Source organism: Amblyraja radiata, chromosome 2 (genome assembly GCF_010909765.2).
Source record: "Amblyraja radiata isolate CabotCenter1 chromosome 2, sAmbRad1.1.pri, whole genome shotgun sequence".
In the NCBI taxonomy this organism is placed as follows: Eukaryota; Metazoa; Chordata; class Chondrichthyes; order Rajiformes; family Rajidae; genus Amblyraja; species Amblyraja radiata.
In genome coordinates, this window is record NC_045957.1 from 7,428,802 (window position 1) to 7,444,384 (window position 15,583).

A 15,583-nucleotide genomic window follows, 5' to 3' on the forward strand; every position below is an offset into this window, starting at 1 on the left:
TTGGAGAAAAGCCGCATCTCCGACCAGGTAGAGACTGAGAAATAGTTTCCCCATTCCCCCATTCCCCCACACCCCACACAATCAGAATCAGAATCAGAATCACACTTTATTCGCCAAGTATGTTTTGCAACATACGAGAAATTTCATTGGCCAGGTCAGTCATACAATTAAAAGCAACAGATCACTCAAAAACACATTTTAACATGAACATCCACCGCAGTGACTCCTACACATTCCTCACTGTGATGGAAGGCAAAATAAAGTTCAAGTCCTTCCTTTTGTTCTTCCTCGGTCGTGGGCCTCGAGCTCTCCGTTGAGGGGACGGGCTTGACTCCCGTAGCCGGCGGCGTTCGGTTTCCGCATCGGGGGGATGTCAGTTCCCCGCGCCGGGCGATCGAACCTCGCGTCGGGGCTGGTCGAACCTTCTGCGGTGTTGGAGCTCCCGACTCGGCCTCTCCCGAGACTGCGAACCCTAGATGGTAAGTCCGCAGGCCGCGGTGGGAGCGATCCCAGGCAAGGGATCCGCTCCAATGTTAAGTCTGAGCCCCGCGGCAGGGCTCACGACAGTCCGAGGCGGCTTCCAGCTCCAGCGATGGTAGGCCGCAGAGCCCGGAGAATGTGATCCAAAAATTGATCACATCTCCGGGAAGGTAAGAACCTGAAAAAAAGTTGCCCCCGATTTCCCCTCCCCCCACATAAAATAAACCGAAGAACATGAAAACAAACTTTTAACAAACACTAATAATAACAAAAAGATGAAAAAACGAACAGACTGCCGGCAGGGTTGCCATCTCCCCGGCGCCCCTGGTGGTCAAAAAGTCTACACCTCCAAAACAAACACTTTTTAACTCACTAACATTTTTTTTTAAAGGGCGAAAGGACTAACATCTGCTGGCAGGGCAGCCATACTAGACAACGTCTCCATACAGGTACAATGAAAAGCTTTGTTTTGCGTGCTATCCAATCATATCACACAGGTGGGTCGGGGGAAAGAGGAGTGTCAGGGGGGGGGGGAGGGGGGGTGATGAACGTATGGAGGAAGGGAAGGGAATAGAGTGACTTACTGTAGTTCGTGGGAGAACTTGAAGCACAAGGTCATGGGTAGCCACCAGATGCTGGAGTAACTCAGCGGGACCGGCAGCGTCTCTGGAGAGAAGGAATGGGATGCTGCCGCAGATGCTGCTGTCCCACTGAGTGACTCCAGCATTTTGTGTCTATCTTTAGTGTAAACCAGCACCTGCAGTTCCTTCCCACACAGTGTTATGGGTTGGGTTCACGGGAGAGAGGGAGGATGTAGGGAAGAATATTACTTAAAGTTGGAGAATTCATTATTCATACCGTTAGATTGTTTCGTTTTTTTTAATTCAGTTTAGTTTATTGTCACGTGTACCGAGGTACAGTGAAAAGCTTCTGTTGCGTGTTATCCAGTCAGTGGAAAGACAATATGTGATTACAATTAAGCCGCCCACAGTGTACAGATACATTATAAAGGGAATGGCGTTTAGTGCAAGATAAAGTCCAGTTAAAGATAGTCCCAGGGTCTTCAATGAGGTAGATGGGTCAGGACCGCTGTCTAGTTAGTGAGAGGATGGTTCAGTTGCCTGATAACAGCTGGGAAGAATCTGTCCCTGAATCTGGAGGTGTGTGTTTTCGCACTTCTGTACCTCTTGAATGATGGGAGGGGGAGAGGAAAGATTGACTGGGGTGAGACTCGTCCTTGATTGTGCTTGTCTAGTTGGTGACAGGATGGTTCGGTTGCCTGACTCAAGTGGAAATGTTTTTAGCATGATTATTTGTTTTGTCTTTTCTTTTGCAGGTGAGCGTGAGGTGTCAGTAGCCGGGCCGGGAGACGGGGGAAACCTGGGCTGGCGCCCGCAATGTCTCCGGTGGTCCACCTTCTGGTGGTCCTCTTCGGAATGGGTTCCTGGGTGGCAATCAACGGCCTGTGGGTGGAGCTTCCTCTCCTGGTGCCCCAAGTCCCAGAGGGCTGGTACCTGCCCTCCTACCTCACCATTGTCATCCAACTGGCCAATGTGGGACCACTTCTGGTGGCGGTGAAGCACAAGTTGTCTCCGGGCCGCAGGGGGGAGAGGGGCATCATCTACGGGGTGGTGTGCGTGGGGGTCTTGGCCTCCTTCCTGCTGCCGTTCTTCTGGAAGAGGACGAGCCTGGTGGCCGGGACTCGGCGCAGTGTGGCCCTGCTGGTGCTCGCCTTCTTCCTGGCCCTGGTGGACTGCACTTCCTCCGTCACCTTCCTGCCCTTCATGGCGCGCCTGAGGCCCCACTTCCTCACCACCTACTTTGTGGGTGAGGGTCTCAGCGGGCTGGCGCCGGGGCTGGTGGCCTTGGCGCAGGGGGCGGGGGTGGTGAGCTGCCGGGAGGGGGTCGGGGGCAATGGGTCCCGCAACGGGACGGTGGCCAGTTACCGTCCCGCCAACTTCCCGCCCGAGGTCTTCTTCTTCTTCCTGAGCGGGGTGATGGCTCTGTGCCTGCTGGCCTTCGTGCTCCTGGACCGCCTCTCCCCGACGTGGCGGAAGGAGCCGAGGGCGAGGCCGGGGGCCGGCGAGGGGAAGGAGGAGCCGGAGCAGAAGGCCATGGTGGACCCCGGCCCCCCTCGCCACCCCTCTCCGCTGGCCCTCTTCCTGGCGCTGGCCTGGGTCAACGCCCTGACCAACGCAGTGCTGCCCGCCATCCAGACCTACTCCTGCCTGCCCTATGGAGCGCCTGCATACCACCTCTCCGCCGCCCTGGGTGCCCTCGCCAACCCACTGGCCTGCTTCGTGGCCATGGTCTACCCCAACCGGTGAGTAGAGGGGGGGCTCAGTCTACCCCAGGGGAGGGGTAATGAGGGAGGAAGAGGGGAATGGAAGATTAAGGGGGGACTTGATAGAGGTCTTTAAAATTATGAGAGGGATATACAGAGTTGACGTGGATAAGCTTTTCCCATTGAGAGTAGGGAAGATGTAAACAAGAGGACATGATTGGAGAATTAAGGGACAGAAGTTTAGGGGTAACATGAGGGGGAACTTCTTTACTCAGAGAGTGGTGGCTGTGTGGAATGAGCTTCCAGTGGAAGTGGTGGAGGCAGGTTCGATTTTATCATTTAAAAATAAATTGGATAGGTATATGGACGGGAAAGGAATGGAGGGTTATGGTCTGAGTGCAGGTAGATGGGACTAGGTGAGAGTAAGTGTTCGGCACGGACTAGAAGGGCCGAGATGGCCTGTTTCCGTGCTGTAATTGTTATATGGTTATATATGGGTGATGTGGAGGGAGGGGGCTGGGGTGTAAGGGAGTAGGGCAGCACAGTGGCACAACTGAGAGATGGTGCCTCACAGCGCCAGAGCACCCGGGTTGGATTCCGACCACGGGTGCTGTCTGTGTGGAGTTTCTACGCTCTCCTCGTGACCGCGTGGGTTTTCTCCGGGATCTCCGGTTTCCTCCCACACTCCAGAGACGTGCGGGTTTGTAGGTTAATTGTACCCAGTACATTGTACTTTGTCTCCAGTGTGTGTGTGTGTGTGGGATAGTGGTAGTCTACGGGGTGGCCAGTAGTTGGGTGCTCTGGTTTCCTCCCACATCCCAAAGACGTAAGTATTTCTAGTCAAGTCAGGTCAAGTTTATTCGTCACATACGCATACGAGATGTGCAGTGAAATGAAAAGTGGCAATGCTTGCGGATTGTGCAAAGAAACTACAAAACAGAATGGACCAGAATCAGAATTACATATTTGTGGGAGAAAAAAAATAGAAGAAACGGCAATTTAAAAAGACACCACACAACAATAAATTGGTCCAGTAAAGTTAATCCCTGGTGAGATAGGAGTTTACAGTCCTAATGGCCTCTGGGAAGAAACTCCTTCTCTGTTTTCACAGCATGGCAATGGAGGCGTTTGCCTGACCGTAACAGCTGGAACAGTCTGTTGCTGGGGTGGAAGGGGTCCCCCATGATCTTGTTGGCTCTGGATCTGCACCTTCTGATGTATAGTTCCTGCAGGGGGGGCGAGTGTAGTTCCCATAGTGAGTTCGGCCGAACGCACTACTCTCTGCAGAGCCTTCTTGTCCTGGGCAGAGCAATTCCCAAACCAAATTGTATCCCAGGTATTTAAAGGTATTTGTAGGCTAATTGGCCTCTGTAAAATGGAAGAGGGAAGCTAAGTTCAGGAGCCATGAAAATCTTTGAGGGGTCAAAGCGCCATGCGTGGAGAAGGGGTGAAGAACTTGGAGAATGAGGACCAAAGTTGGCAGAAGTTGCTGCCTTTACGGACAGTCTATCAGGGCTTTCAAATGCGAAAGGGGTTTGAGAGATAAACAAGGTGCAGGGTTACAGGGAAAGTGAGTGAATGTTTGGCAGGAGGAACAGCAGGTGCGGGTTTATATTTTAAAAAAGGACACAAATTGCTGGAGTAACTCAACGGGTCAGGCAGCATCTCTGGAGAACATGGACGGAGGGGATCCTTCGTCTGAATCAGTCTGAAAAAAGGTCCCAACCCGAAACATCGCTTATCCATGTTTTCCAGGGATACTACCTGACCCGCTGAATTACTCCAGAAGTGAGTGAATTTCTGGATGGGTCGATTAGCAAGTTTGTAGACAATGCAAAGTTTGGAAAAGTTTAGTTTTGAGATACAGCGCGGACACAGGCCCTTCGGCCCACCGTGTCTGCGCCGACCAGCGATCCCCACACACGAAAGGGCCTGTTCCACTTTCACGACCTCTGCCGAGTGTGGCCTTGACTCGTACTCGCAGCATGGTCGTCACGAGGTCGTAGGTAGGTCGTAGCCGGCCGTGATGCTAGTCGTAGGTACTCGTGGCATCAAGTTGATCGGGGCGTTTTTCTAACCTGATGAAAAATGTCCACGAGTAAAAAAGGTCGTGAATTAGGTTGTGGAAGTGGGACAGGCCCTTCACAACTATCCGACACACACCAGGGACAATTTACAATTATACCAAGCCAATTAGCCTACAAACTTGTGTGTGAGGAAACCGGAGACCCCGGGAAAAACCCCACGCAGGTCACGGGGAGAATGTACAAACTCCGTACAGACAGCACCCGTAGTCAGAATGGAACCCGGGTCTCTGGCGCTGTGAGGCAGCAACTCTACCGCTGCGCCACTGTGCTCCTTACAATAGTTGTAGACAGAGAACAAGGCTGGCAAAGGATACAGGAGGATTTAAATCAGATTAGACCATACTAGCATCTATGTAGATGGACCAAGTGGCCTCAATCTCTGCTCAATCAATGCTGTGGCTCCTTCTCTTGTGGGCATGGGCAAGCTCTGTGCAGAATGGTGGCTCGCCATCGCCCTCCTGTGGCAGGGAAGCAGAAATGTCGGAGGCTCCAAACCAGTCGAGCCCTTGGGATTATTATTGTCACCTGTACCGTGGTGAAGTGAAAAGCTTTATTCTGCATGCTATCCAATTGGGTCACATGATACTATACATCAATGTAATCACGTCAAACTCAAATACGATAGGGAGAGCAAAGGGGAAGATACAGAGCGCAGAATATAGTTCTGCCTAGCGCATTAGAGGAGGTAGTTGACACAGATATAATTACAATGTTTAAAATACATTTGGACAGGGACATGGATAGGGACATGGACAGGGACATGGATAGGAAAGGTTTAGAGTGATATGGACCAAATGTGAGCAAATGGGATTCGTTTAGGTAGTTTTTGGTCGGCATGAACTGGTTGGGCTGAAGGGCCTGCTTTGTGATGAAGGATTCTATGCAAGACATATAAGGATGCAGTCTTCATGCTGGATCAGTATAGATGGGGCATCATGGTCAGCGTGGGTTAGTTGGGCTGAAGGGCCTGAGCTGTACGTTTCTATGTCTCTGAAACCCTCTCCCCCTCTATCCCTCTCCCTCTCCCCCTCTCTCCCCACCTCCCCCTCTCTCTCGCTCCCCACCTCTCCCTCTCTCTCTCCCCCTCCCTCTTGCCCTCTTGCCCTCTCCCCCTCTCCCCCCTCTCTCCCCTCTCTCTCCCCTCTCTCTCCCCCCTCTCTCTCCCCTCTCTCTCCCCCCCTCTCCCCACCCCTCCCTCTCGCCCTCTCGCCCTCTTCCTCTCTCCCCCCTCTCCCCACCCCTCCCTCTCGCCCTCTTCCTCTCTCCCCGCAGGTCTCTCCGATTGATGGGATGTCTGACGCTAGCTGGCACAGCAGTGGGAGCCTACATCATGGGCATGGCTGCCCTCAGTCCGTGCCCCTGGCTGGTCCACTCCACAGCGGGCACCCCCCTCATTGTGAGTAACGTTTCCTCCCCCCACCACCACAGTCTGAAGCCTGGAAACTCACCCGATGAAAGAAAACCAATTGGTCTCCACTGGGAGGCCCACAACCCCGCCGCCCATGTCCCACCGTGTACCAAGTCCCTCTCGCCCGTGTCCCCTCTGCTCGCTGCCCTATGGGGGCGATGAGCTTTATTTTTCTATCCTCCGTGCTCTCATCCCCCAAGTGTGGAGTGATTGTAATATGTGATCGCAGATCTGATTCCGTGGCCAGCGTGCAAATACTCGCCTGTTCGCATCAGTTCCAGAGACAAAGTCCAATGTCCGCAATGGGGTAGAGGTGACCTGGACAGTGCCGTAGTTTAGGGAATAAAAACTGTTAATAAGCCTGATAACAGAGGGGAAGAAGCTGTTCCTGAGTCTGGTGGTGCGCGCTTTCAAGCTTCTGTACCTTCTGCCCCGACGGGAGGAGGGAGGAGAAGGAATGGCCGGGGTGGGACAAGTCTTTGATTATGTTGGCTGCTTTTCCGAGACAGCTTTTAGTGGGTGCTTGGAACTGGCGGTGAGGGGTGATGGTGGAGGGATGTACAGTTCACTGTGTGTGTCTAACGGTGCCCATCTCTCTCTCTCTCTCTCTCTCTCTCCACGTCAGGTCCTGTCCTGGGTTCTCTTCGTTGGGACCCTCTCCTACGTGAAGGTGATGATTGGCCTGATCATGCGGGACGAGGGCCGCAGCGCCCTCGTGTGGTGCGGGGCGGTGGTGCAGCTGGGTTCCATGCTGGGGGCACTCGCCATGTTCCCACTGGTCAGCGTCTACAACCTCTTCCGCTCCGGAGACCCCTGCAACACGGAGTGCCCCGTGTGACCACGGGCGGACCCCTGGGCGAGGAGTGGGGGGAGAGGACTGGACACCCCCCCCCCCCCCACTGTACCACCTACCCTGGTCGCCCATGATCTTGCCCCCTTCACTAGGTGATCTGAGCTCCTTCTTGGTGTCCTGGTGTTGAGGCGTGAGTTGGTGGGAGAAAGGGGGTAGGCAAGGCTTCTGCTGCTGTTCCATCATGTACAACATCAGATCCCTGGAGAAGATGGCGGTGGTGAGACCACCACTCGGTCCCCTGCTGGCGATGATGTGGACCCTGCATCTTTTCCAAGAATTCCAAGAATTCCAAGAACTGGGAATGTGTCTTCTAAAATCGCATTGGGGTGTGGTAGGAGCAAGAGAACGTACAGGGTGGCGCAGCTGGTCCAGCCACTGCCTCACAGCGCCAGAGACCCGGGTTCAATCCTGACATTGGGTGTAGTCCATGCGTGGAGTTTGCACGTTCTCCCTGTTTCCTTCGGGTGCTCCAGTTTCCTTCCACGTCCCAAAGACGTGCGGGTTTGTAGGTTAATTGGCCCTCTGTAAACTGCCCCTAGTGTGTAGAAAGTGGGATAACATGGAAGAGTCATAGAATCTACAAAACCTTTGTGAAAGGGTGGGCGTGGACTCGATGGGCCGAAGGGCCAGTTTCAATGCTGTTTCCTTTCAATCAATTGATCAGCATCATGTTCCATCTCACGTGATTCCCCTGGGAAGTCCCATCCACTGTTGTTGGCCGGCCGGCGATATTCCACAACAAAGGCTTGCCATTGGCCTTTATCCCAGAGGGTCAGTCGGATGTAAGTGTTCGGGATTCTCGTCTGCTTTCCCCTCGAGAGACTGAAGTGTCGGCGCCGGAGAGCCAGGAAGCCCCTCGTTGGTGGAAGAAGTCGTGAAGATGACTCCCGAGCTTCAGAGAAGGACGGGGAGCTGAGCTCCTCACCACTCACCCCGCACCGAAGCTGTCTGGCCTCAGATACCCGTGTCCCATCCCCCCGTTCCACCTCCAACCCCGACCAACCTCGCCCGCACCAACCAATGACGATAAACAAGCAACAAAGTGCCTCTAGATTAGCTATCTGGCACCCGGTCACCCAAAGCACGACTTGTAGAACAGTACATAGCAGAATCAGGCCCTTCGGCCCATAACATCCATGCTGTACATGATGCCAAGCTAAGTTAATCCCCTCTGCCTGCACGTGATCCATAGCCGCGTACATATCCAAAATGCCACTATTGTTTCTGCCTCCACCACCACCCCTGGCAGCACGTTCCACGCCCCCACCGCCCTCTGTGTAAATTTTTTTTTTTTAAATCTTGCCCCGCACATCTCACTTTACAACTATGCCCTCCAGCCTTTGATATTTTCATTCTGGGGGGGAAAAGGTTCTGACTGCCTACTCTATCTATGCACCTCGTATCAAGTCTCCCCTTGGCCTCTGGCGCTCCACACAAAACAATCCAAGTCTGTCCAACCTCTCATTGTAGCTAATAGCCTCTAACCCAGGCAGCGTTCTGGTAAACCTCCTCTGCATCCTCTCCAAAGCCCCCACGTCCTTCCTGTAATGGGCGAACACAACCACACATTCTTCCGTGGACTCCTGTAGAAGATCTGGGAAGGAAAAGGTTCTGGGGTAAGATTCTGCTGGGATGGTGCCCATGTTCAGGAAGGCTAGCTGTGCACTGGCACTATCCTGAGGACGAATGCTCTGCTCCACCCTCCCCCAATGTACACTGATCCAAAAGAGCCCATTGCCCGCCCCTTCTCCTGCTCTGAGGTAGCAGGTGGTTGGATCAGGATGGTCCTCCTCCATGCTCCAAACCTCTCTTTCTCCCCTGGGCGAGATAGACATCTCCTGTTACTCTGGACAAGGTGAAGGGGACATTGCTAGGCTGGGAAGGACTCATGGAACCAAAGTCAGCATAGTTTTGTGAAGGGGAGATCTTATCTGATGAACCAGTTGGAATTCTTTGAAGAAGTAAATAGCAGGATAGATAAAGAAGCGTCAGTGGATGTTGTTTACCTGGATTTTCAGAAGGCCTCCAATAAGGTGCCACAAGTGAGGCTGCTAAAGAGCCCACGGTATCACAGGGCAGATACTAGCATGGATAGCAGGTTGGCTGGATGGCAGAAGGCAAAGAGTGGCAATAACGCTCTGGTTGGATGCCAGTGACTAGTGGAGTTCTGCGGGGGTCGGTGCTGGGGCCGCTGCTCTTCACGTTGTATATTAATGATTTGGACAAGGGGATTGAAGGCTTTGTGGCAAGTTTGCAGATGATATGAAAATAGTTGGAGGGGCAGGTAGTGTAGAGAAAGCAGGGACTCTGCAGAAGGACTTGGACAGATTGGGAGAGTGGGCAATGAAGTGGCAGATGGAATATAGTGTAGCAAAGTGTGGAGTCATGCATTTTGGTGTAGAAATAAAGGCGTAGACTATTTTCTAAATGGAGGGAAAAGTCAGAAATCGGAGGTGTGAAGGGACTTGGGACTGCGGGTGCAAGATTCCCAAAAAGTTAACTTGCAAGTCTGAAGGAGGGTTTCGGCCCGAAATGTTGCCCATTTCCTTAGCTCCATAGATGCTGCCGCACCCGCTGAGTTTCTCCAGCATTTTTGTCTACCTTCAAGTTAACTTGCAAGTCAGGTTGGTAATAAGGAAGGCAAATGCACTCCTAGAATTTATTGTGAGCAGATCAAAATGAAACAAGAAGGATATAATGCTGAGGCTTCATAAGGCACTTGTCAGTCTGCATCTTGGGGTATTGTGAGCAATTTGTGACCCCTTATTTGAGGAAGGATGTGGTGATGATGGAGAGGGTGCAGAGGAGGTTTACACGAATGATCCCAGGAAAGTTTAAGAAAGAACTGCAGATGCTGGAAAAATCGAAGGTAGACAAAAATGCTGGAGAAACTCAGCGGGCGAGGCAGCATCTATGGAGTGAAGGAATAGGTGACGTTTCGGGTCAAGACCCTTCTTCAGACTGATGTGGGGGGCACGAAGAAGAAAGGAAGAGGCGGAGACAGTGGGCTGTGGGAAAGCTGGGAAGAGGAGGGGAAGGAGGGAGATAGCATGGAGTACCTGAAATTGGAGAAGTCAATGTTCATACCGCTGGGGTGTAAACTACCCAAGCGAAATATGATGTGCTTCTGCTCCAATTTGCGGTGGGACTCACTCTGGCCATGGAGGAGGCCCAGGACAGAAAGGTCGGATTCGGAATGGGAGGGGGAGGTGAAGTGCTGAGCCACCGGGAGATCAGGTTGGTTAATGCGAACTGTGCGGAGGTGTTGGGCGAAGCGATCGCCAAGCCTGCGCTTGGTCTCACCGATGTAGAGCAGCGGTTGCAATAGATAAGATTGGAGGAGGTGCAGGTAAACCTCGGCCTCACCTGGAAAGCAAAGATCTTATAACGGAGCAAGATGGTCCACTCCGCTAAAAAAGCCGTAGTAGGGTCATGGGTAATACTCAGCGCCATTTCCGTAACCGGCTTCCGTCATGGCTTCAAGCTAATTCAGAGAGATTCTGCTATATCAGGCTGAGAGATTAAAGGATAATAATAATAAATAATAATGGATGGGATTTATATAGCGCCTTTCTAATACTCAAGGCGCTTTACATCGCATTATTCATTCACTCCTCAGTCACACTCGGTGGTAGTAAGCTACTTCTGTAGCCACAGCTGCCCTGGGGCAGACTGACGGAAGCGTGGCTGCCAATCTGCGCCTACGGCCCCTCCGACCACCACCAGTCACTCACACACATTCACACACAGGCAAAGGTGGGTGAAGTGTCTTGCCCAAGGACACAACGACAGTATGCACTCCAAGCGGGATTCGAACCGGCTACCTTCCGGTTGCCAGCCGAACACTTAGCCCATTGTGCCATCTGTCGTCCCCAAAATGATAGACACAAAATGCAGTGGGTCGGGCGGCATTTCTGGACAAAAGGAATAGGTGACATTTCGGATCGAGACTGGTCTTCAGACTGAGTTACGGGAAAGAGGAACTCAAACCATCCTCCAAACCCTTCCCTCCAACACGGACACGGAGCGACCGCTGGCCCCCCTTTTTTTTGTTAAACATCTATTTCCTTCAGGTGTTTTTTTTTAATTTCCCCCTTACCATTTCCATACTTTTTCCAAAGCTGCCACGACCCGTTTGATGCCATCCTTCGCCCTGCTCCTGGTGTCGGCCCACATCGATCCGCCGGACATGCTGTGTGTGTGTGTGTGTGTTTGTTTGGCGGAGTCTGAGGGGAGAAGCGCCGGCACCAAGAGCGAGCGAACGCGCGGACAGACGGACCAAAGCAAAGATTATAGAGCGGAATACGTGACATTTCGGACACAGACACAGACAGCATGTCCGACAGATCGGTGCGGGCCGAGACCAGGAGCAGGGTGAAGGATGACATCAAACAGGTCATGGCAGCTATTGAAAAATCACCCAAAATATCACCTATTCCTCTCCAGAGATGCTGCCTGATCTGCTGATTTACTCCAGCCTTTTGTGTCTGTCCGGTTTAAACCAGCATCTGCAGTTTCTCCCTGTACAAGGTATGTGCCAATTTAAAAAAAACTTTTAAAACATTTATAAACACACAAACTGTTCCCCCACAATGCTCATTACAGCACTCCTGCACATCATGGGAGAGGCATAAGGCGGGTCGGGTTTACTGAAATGGCAGAAGTTACGCTCCGATGCGTACTACACGCCAGTCCATTGTATTTCGCAGGAGTGGACCATCTTGCTCCGCTCTAAGATCTTTGCTGGAAAGACTGCTTAGGTCCTTGGATGGAGTCAAGGGGGAGGAACGAGTGGGTTAACATATGATGAGCATTTGAAGGCACTGGGCCTGTATTCTGAAGTTTAGAAGGATGAAGGTAAACCTCATTGAAACTTACTGAATAGTGAAAGGCTTGGATGGAGTGGATGTGGAGCGGGAGAGCCTAAGACTGGAGGCCACAGCCTCAGAATTAAAGGACATGCCTTTAGAAAGGAGATGAGGAAGAATTTCTTGTAAGAGGGTAGTGAATCTGTGGAATTCATTGCCACAGACTGCTGTGGAGGCCAAGTCAAGAAATATTTTTAAGGTGATTGACAGATTCTTAAATAGTACGGGTGTCAGGAGTTATGAGGAAAAGGCAGGAGAATGGAGAGGGAGAGATAGATCAGCCACGATTAAATGGCAGAGTACACCTGATGGGCTGAATGGCCCAATTCTGTTCCTATAACCTCTGAACTTATAAACGCACTGTTCATCTATTCCCATTACAAGAAGGATGTGGAGGCTCTTGAGAAGGAGCAGAAGGGTTTGGATTAGAAGGTATTGATACCTGTTTAGAAGGTATTAGCTACTGGGAGAGGTTGGACAGACTTGGATTCTTTTCTCTGGAGCGCCGGAGGCTGCAGGGAGACCTGATGGAAGTATATAGATATATGAGAGTCGTAGATGGGATAGACAGCCAGAACCTTTCTCCCAGGGTGAAAATTCCAAGGCCTAGAGGCTTGAAGAGGCAGAGTTTAAAGGAGAAGATGCGGGGCAAGTTTTTTCAGAGTCGTGCGGGTGTCGAGAATGCGCTGCCTGCGGTGGTGGTGGAGGCAGGTATGATTGTGGCATTTGGACAGGCATGTGGATATGCAGGGGATGATGGAATATGGATCACGTGCATGCAGCGGAAATTAGTTTAACCTGGCGTGGACATTGTGGAGTGAAGGGCCTGTTCCTGTGCTGTCTTATATTCTGATGTATATGATAGTCCACTCAGCTAAGACCAAAGAGACCTCTTTTTCCTAATTCAAAATTCTGGGCGGGACCACCCCCCCTGATTCCAGGTGCTGCTATCCTGAGCCTGCTGCTCGCAGTCCAACTGGTGGACAGTACATTCAATGTTCCTCAGGTTTCATTGCCAGCTGGCTGGCACTCAACACCGTGACACAATAAAGTATTTGTTGACGGCGGGCAGTGTGCGGGAATCTGCTTGTGTTAGACTTCCTCTTGGAGTCAACTATTAGACCCTTTATCCCAAAAGCTGGGCTTGTCAACATGCGACACTTGGAACATAGAACAGTACATCACAGGAATGGGCCCGGCCGCCCACAATGTCTGTGCCAAACACGATGCCAATTTCAACTAATCTCCTTTACCTGCACATGATCCATATCCCTCCATTCCCTACTTACCCATGTGCCTATCCCAAATCCCACAGTGCCACTATCGGACCTGCCTCCACCACCACCCCTGGCAGCACGTTCCAGGCACCCACCAGGCTCACTGTAAATAAAAGTTGCTCGGCATCTTTGCTCCTTTAATACTTTGCCCCTCTCACCTTAAAGCATTTAGTCCTCTAGTCTTTGATGTCTCCACCCTCGGAGATAGGTTCTGACTGACAATAGACAATAGGTGCAGGAGCAGGCCATTCGGCTCTTCGAACCAGCACTGCCATTCACAGTGATCATGGCTGATCATCCACAATCAGTACCACGTTCCTGCCTTCTCCCCATATCCCTTGACTCCACTATCTTTAAGAGCTCTATCTAACTCCCTCTTGAAAGCATCCAGAGTATTGGCCTCCACTGCCTTCTGAGGCAGTGAATTCGACAGATTCACAACTCTCTGGGTGAAAAGGTTTTTCCTCATTTTCTAAATGGCTTACCCCCTATTTTTAATCTGTGGCCCCTGGTTCTGGATTGTCTACCCTAGCTATGCATTCATAATTTTATATACGTTTATCAGGTCTCCCCTCAACCCCCAGCGTTCTGGAGAAAACAATCCAATTTTGTCCAACCTCTTCTGGTAGCTTCTTCTTTCGTGTGGCGTGCACAGCCTAAAGTTGTAGGACAACGCTGTATTTGATCTTCCATTTGTGCACGTCGAGTTGATTACATTAGTCGAAACTGGGCGGACCACGTGAAGGTTGCAATCTTCCACCCCTTCTGGTAGCTAATACCTAGCAAATACCCTCTAAAAGCAGTTCACGTGGGTCTGGTTTCACTGTGATGCTTTCCTGAGTGAAATCGCACCAGACCAGTCAAGTTGAAGATTCCCCTTAACGTGCTTGATGTTTCTCAGAATCAGTCGTACACTCCGTGAGGTCACCAGCTGGGAAATCCATGCTTTGCACACGCAATGATGTCACAGGTCACCCGCACAACGATGTCCCAGGTCATCCGCACAGTGATGTCACAGGTCATCCGCACAATGATGTCACAGGTCATCCGCACAATGATGTCACAGGTCATCCGCACAATGATGTCACAGGTCATCCGCACAATGATGTCACAGGTCACACACGCAATGATGTCACAGGTCACACTCGTAATGATGTCACAGGTCACACACGCAATGATGTCACAGGTCACACATGTAATGATGTCACAAGTCATCCGCACAATGATGTCACAAGTCAGCGCATACAATGATGTCATGTCCCAAGCCCACAGATCACATGACCAAAGTACACGGGTCAAGAGTCAAAAGTGTTGAATTGCCAAATGTATTGGGAGCAGAAGGAAGGTCACGACCCAAAACATTGTCTGTCCATTCCCTCCATGATGCCGCCTGACCTGCTGAGCTCCCCCAGCACTTTGTATTTTGCTCTAGCTTCCAGTATCTGCAATTCCTTGTGTCTCCAATAAAATTATTACTTGCTGCAGCTTTTGAGACCTATAAATGCATTAAATAAATATCCAATTAGCAATTAATGGCCATGATAATGATAATGCAAACCAAAGTACATTGTGCAACCAAAACAAATCCTGTACTGGTTCAAGCCTAAGGTCAGGTTGGGTTGTGAATTGTTCAAGAGTGTGATGGCTGCTTGGAAGAAGCTGCTCTTGAACCTGAAGTCCCAGTTTTCATGCTCCTGTACCTTCCTCCTGATGGTAGGAATAAAATGAGAGCGTGGGCAGGGCAGTGTGAATCTTTCATGATATCAGATGCTTTTTAAGGCAGTGCCTCCTGTCGATCCCTTTGATGGTGGGGAGGTCAGTGTCCGAGATGGACCAGGCAGTGTCTACCACTCTCTGTAATCTCCTTCCTTCCTGGACATTCAAGTTACTGAACCACGTGGTGATGTGTACACTGATGTCACACGCTAAATGATGTCACTGGTCCAATGCGCACAAGTCACACGTTAAATGGTATCGTGGGTCCACACTCCTGAGGGTGTCACAGAATCACACAGCTGATGGTGTCATGGGTTGGAATGAGAGGTGATCTTAGAGAGGGGGCATTGGCAGGGTGGATGATGGACATGTTTCCCCCACAGTGGGGGTGTATAGAACCAGCGGGGCACAGTTTCAGAATCACAAGCTTCCCATCTCAGTTGGAAAGGAGGAACATTTTCTTCTCTGAGGGTCTTTTGATAGATATTGGGATGGAGATATGGATAGGAAGGGGTTAAAGGGATATGGGCCAAATGCAAGCAAATGGGATTAGCTCAGGAGGCCAAGAGATGGCATGGACAACATGGGCTGAAGGGCCTGATTCCATGTT

At 51.2% G+C, this 15,583-nt stretch overlaps 1 protein-coding gene across 1 annotated transcript; it reads left to right on the top strand.

The window, feature by feature from the left end:
- Positions 1-1,827: 1,827 nt before the first annotated feature.
- LOC116983999 (riboflavin transporter 2-like) lies at positions 1,828-7,498 on the top strand. Its single transcript, XM_033038023.1, has 3 exons — positions 1,828-2,803; positions 6,124-6,247; positions 6,885-7,498. Exons 1-3 carry the CDS (start codon positions 1,878-1,880, stop codon positions 7,095-7,097), a joined length of 1,263 nt encoding a protein of 420 aa, XP_032893914.1. The 5' UTR covers positions 1,828-1,877; the 3' UTR covers positions 7,098-7,498.
- Positions 7,499-15,583: the final 8,085 nt, after the last annotated feature.

Coding starts and splice junctions, on each gene's coding strand:
- LOC116983999 (XM_033038023.1), top strand. CDS start 1,878: ATGTCTCCGGTGGTCCACCTTCTGGTGGTCCTCTTCGGAATGGGTTCC. Junction 2,804..6,123: donor GCCATGGTCTACCCCAACCG/GTGAGTAGAGGG, acceptor CTCTCCCCGCAG/GTCTCTCCGATTGATGGGAT. Junction 6,248..6,884: donor CAGCGGGCACCCCCCTCATT/GTGAGTAACGTT, acceptor TCTCCACGTCAG/GTCCTGTCCTGGGTTCTCTT.